The sequence below is a fragment of the Mastomys coucha genome, unplaced genomic scaffold, assembly GCF_008632895.1.
Source record: "Mastomys coucha isolate ucsf_1 unplaced genomic scaffold, UCSF_Mcou_1 pScaffold5, whole genome shotgun sequence".
NCBI lineage: Eukaryota > Metazoa > Chordata > Mammalia > Rodentia > Muridae > Mastomys > Mastomys coucha.
This window is the reverse complement of record NW_022196911.1, coordinates 93,666,540-93,670,355: the sequence shown is the minus strand read 5'-3', so window position 1 is coordinate 93,670,355 and position 3,816 is coordinate 93,666,540. Positions and strand designations below refer to the sequence as shown.

Below are 3,816 nucleotides of genomic sequence, written 5' to 3'. Positions count from 1 at the left end.
GCGCGCGCGCGCACACACACACACACACACACACACACACACACACACACACACACACACACAGAGTTCTGGGCCACAGACTAGAGGGCACAGGGAAGATGGGGAGCCATAAGCCACTCCGTCTGTAAGAAGTTGCTGCCCATCATCATCCCTGAAACTTTGGGGCCACTGTCAGGAGACTCAGTGACAGAGCATTACCCAAGGCCTGGAGAGTCTGTGCAGCACCCAGTAAAGCATTAACCCTGCTGTTCTAGGCCTACTGTCTGCTCACTCCTTCCTTCTGTCCCCCTCTTCCTCAAACTAAATCTTGAATTCAAAATCCTCTTGCTTCAGCCTCCCCAGTGCTGAGAATACAGATGTCCCACCACCTGGCTCGTGTCACCAGGCTCTGCTTCCCAGGGCACCTCTCTGATCTTACATCTGAGGAGGGTCAGCGGTGAGCTGTGGGGAAGGAGAAGGTATCTGTGGAGTATTCATCTCCCAAGCTATACTCACATGATGTGGACAATAACGCCCATGCCTGACACGGCATCCCGGTCCACCGCATTCAGCATGGCCTGAGAAATGGTTTCAAACAGGTGTTCTGGGTCCTGCCAACAGAGGAAAGCATTCAGACCGGGGACATGTTCTGGACTAGCTGCCATGCTCCAGGCCCCACTGCCCGTGGTGAGAGACAGTCCCTTGGCTCTAGGAACTTCTTAGCTCCTTCCGTGGGAAGAAACAGGACAAAGAAAACACTTCAAACTTGACGTGTGACACTGGGTAAGTGTCATAATCATATCCTGTCACAGAGCCTCCACTCCCTCTGTAAAATGAAGAGTACCTCCACTTGGTTCTGGCCTACTTCTCAGCAGCCAGAGACTATCCCGCATGCCCACCCAATCTTACAAGCCCACCCTCAAACCTGCCCCTTCTCCTGAATTCTCCACTTTGACTTCCCACCTAGACTCTGGCTGTCCCCATCCCCAGTCAGGACCAGCTCGCCACATCAGCTACAGCCGGGATCCCTCAGGTTCCTTCCAGAAGGAAAGCATTTAAACATGGCGTGGTTTTCAGGGTTCCCTCCCCTTCTCCAGCCTCATTTCACCACACGCGTTCTCCCAGAACAGGCACTCTCAACAAACCGGACATTTCTGGCCCTACAGTGCTGCAGTATAGGCTGTTCTGCCTGCCCAGGGCCAGCTTTTTCCTCTTCCTCCTCTGAGCAGGCATTTGAATGTCTGCCTGGATAATGGCAGTAAGCCCGTGAAGTTGCTTTGTAGCTGGCTTCCCCTAAGCCTGAAGGGTGCCTCCCTGTGAGGCATGGCTCTAATATTCTCACACACTTTCCTCCATGCCCTGTCTGAGGAATGTCCCCACTCACAGCTGAGGTAAACGGAGGCAGAGCAAGCTTAACTCACTTATGCAAGAATGGGCTTCTATCTGGGCAGTGGTGGCAGGACTTTAATCCCAGCACTTGGGAGGCAGAGGTAGGCAGATTTCTGAGTTCGAGGCCAGCCTGGTCTACAGAGTGAGTTCCAGGACAGCCAGGGCTACACAGAGAAACCCTGTCTCAAAAACAAACAAACAAACAAACAAAAAACCCAACAAAAGAATGGGCTTCTACTCAGCACTCGAGAGGCAGAAGCTGGCAGACCTGAGTTCAAGGCTCAGCCTGGTCTACAGAGAGAGTTCCAGGGAAGCCAAGGCTACACAGAAAAACCCTGTCTTAAAAAACACCAAACTCAACAAAAAAGCCTGGCAGTGGTGGTGCACACCTTTAGTTCCAGGACTTGGGAGGTAGAGGCAGGCAGATCTCTAAGTTCAAGGCCAGCCTGGTCTACACAGTGAGTTCCAGGACAGCCAGGGCTACTAAAAAATAATAGTTTCTAATTCAGTCCACCAAGCCCCAGGCTCACTCTGGTGCTGTCTGTCACGGGGGAGGAAGCTGGAAATCCAGTGTGATGCTGTAGTAAACACGTGACAGGGTGGGTAAGAGGCTGTTCTCGCCTCCGGCCCGCCCAGATGGAATCTTCTAGTGGAGCAGCAGCCTCGGCCTGCTTGCTTGCCACACCTTCCTCTCTACCTCTTGCTGCATAAACACATTTGTCTCTGATGGCGTGGGTACAGAGGCCAGGCTTGCTGATGATAACTTACCATGTTGGGCTCCCAGAGAGACTCACACATCCCATACATTTGTTCCGAGCAGGTACCACTGACTACGAAGTCATCGGTCACCATGGGACAGCCAATGAGGTCCAGAGAGCAAATGAAGGGTTTAAAGGTCTTCGGGTCCAGGCCAGCAATGACAGGCTCTGTGTAGTAGGGGCCAAACCTGTGGCCGGGGTGAGAGAGTCCAGAATTGAAGAGCACTGGCTTTCACACATGCCCGTTCAGATAAGGGAGGCTAAGGAGGGAGGGGTGTGGATGTTCTTTCCTTGTGGCCAGCTTTGTACAGCCCTTCCTCCTCTCCTGGCATCTGGCAATGTCTACGGTGTTGCTCACCCTCCCCTCTGACCTCCTCTCCTCCTGGTCCTCCCTCCCTTCCTAGATTCTTTTAGAATTCTGCCTTCTCAACCTCCTATGGATCTACAACCTATCAGGACTGCACTCAATCTGCACATTAACACTTCTACCTCTTTAGAAAAACCGGGCTAGGGTGTGGCTCGATACGCAAGGAGACCAGCATTTGAGCTCCACTACTGCAAAAACAATTTTAAAAAATTAAAACTCAGGCTGGCGAGATGGCTCAGGAGGTAAGACCACCGACTTCTCTTCCAGAGGTCCTGAGTTCAATTCCCAGCAACCACATGGTGGATAACAACCACCTGTAATGGAATCTGGATGCCCTCTTCTGGTGTGTCTGAAGACAGCGACAGTGTACTCACATACATAAAAGAAGTAAATAATTCTTTAAAAAAAAAAAAATTAAGCTGAGCAGTGGTGGCACTCACCTTTAATCCCAGCACTTGGGAGGTAGAGGCAGGTGGATTTCTGAGTTCGAGGCCAGCCTGGTCTACAGAGTGAGTTCCAGGACAGCCAGGGCTACACAGAAAAACCCTGTCTCAAACAAACAAACAAACAAACAAACAAACAAAGATGAAGAAGAAAACAAACAAACAAACAAACAACTGGTTGGATATGGTGGTACACATTTGTAGTCCTAGTATTAAAGAAGCAAGGGGTTCATTCATATCATGCTGGACGCCAAACCAGACTACAAACAAAACTCCCAGAGATCTTGATGTACAAGTCCAAGCTGGACATGGAGAGCCAGGAGCACCTGAGTTTGAGGTTAACCTGGCCTATACAGTGATTTCTAGTTCAGCCAGGGCTACGCAGAGACCCTGTCTCAAAGAAGACCAAAAAAAGGTCATCAAAAGGTCAACACCAAATGGCCAGTCTCTCAGAGGGAACTATCCACACGTCTTCTTGGCTTGTAGCACTTTTTACAATTTGAGTGTGTATATGTAGGTGTATATGCTACTCAGGTCAGAGTACGTGTGTGTGTAGCCCTGAGGACAACTTGCATAAACTGGCTCTCCTTCCACCATGTGGTTCCAGGGGATTACACTCAGCTAGCAGTATTACTCAGGGCATGGTCTTCAGTAATAACACTATTAAAAATTATTTACAACTGAATATGGGCCTCAATGGCACAGCATTCGCCTAGAAGGTATGATGCCCTAAGCTTAGCCCATATCACCACAAAATAAATACTTAAAGGGAAAAAAAGCTTGTGGGAGGGAAGCTGATGGAGGCTAAGGGAGGCTGATGGAGGCTGGGGGAAGCTGATGGAGGATGGGGGAGGCTGATGGAGGCTAGGGGAGGCTGACG

General features: G+C 50.4%; 1 protein-coding gene across 1 annotated transcript in view; it reads right to left on the bottom strand.

Moving 5' to 3' along the window:
* Psmb3 (proteasome 20S subunit beta 3) overlaps positions 1-3,816 on the bottom strand; it is a 10,547-nt gene that overhangs the window by 593 nt on the left and 6,138 nt on the right. The window contains exons 4-5 of the mRNA XM_031353701.1: positions 2,137-2,314; positions 496-590 (exon numbers count right to left, since the gene is read on the bottom strand). Of these exons, the coding sequence (XP_031209561.1) occupies positions 496-590; positions 2,137-2,314 (273 nt within the window). The remainder of the gene's footprint in view (positions 1-495; positions 591-2,136; positions 2,315-3,816) is intronic.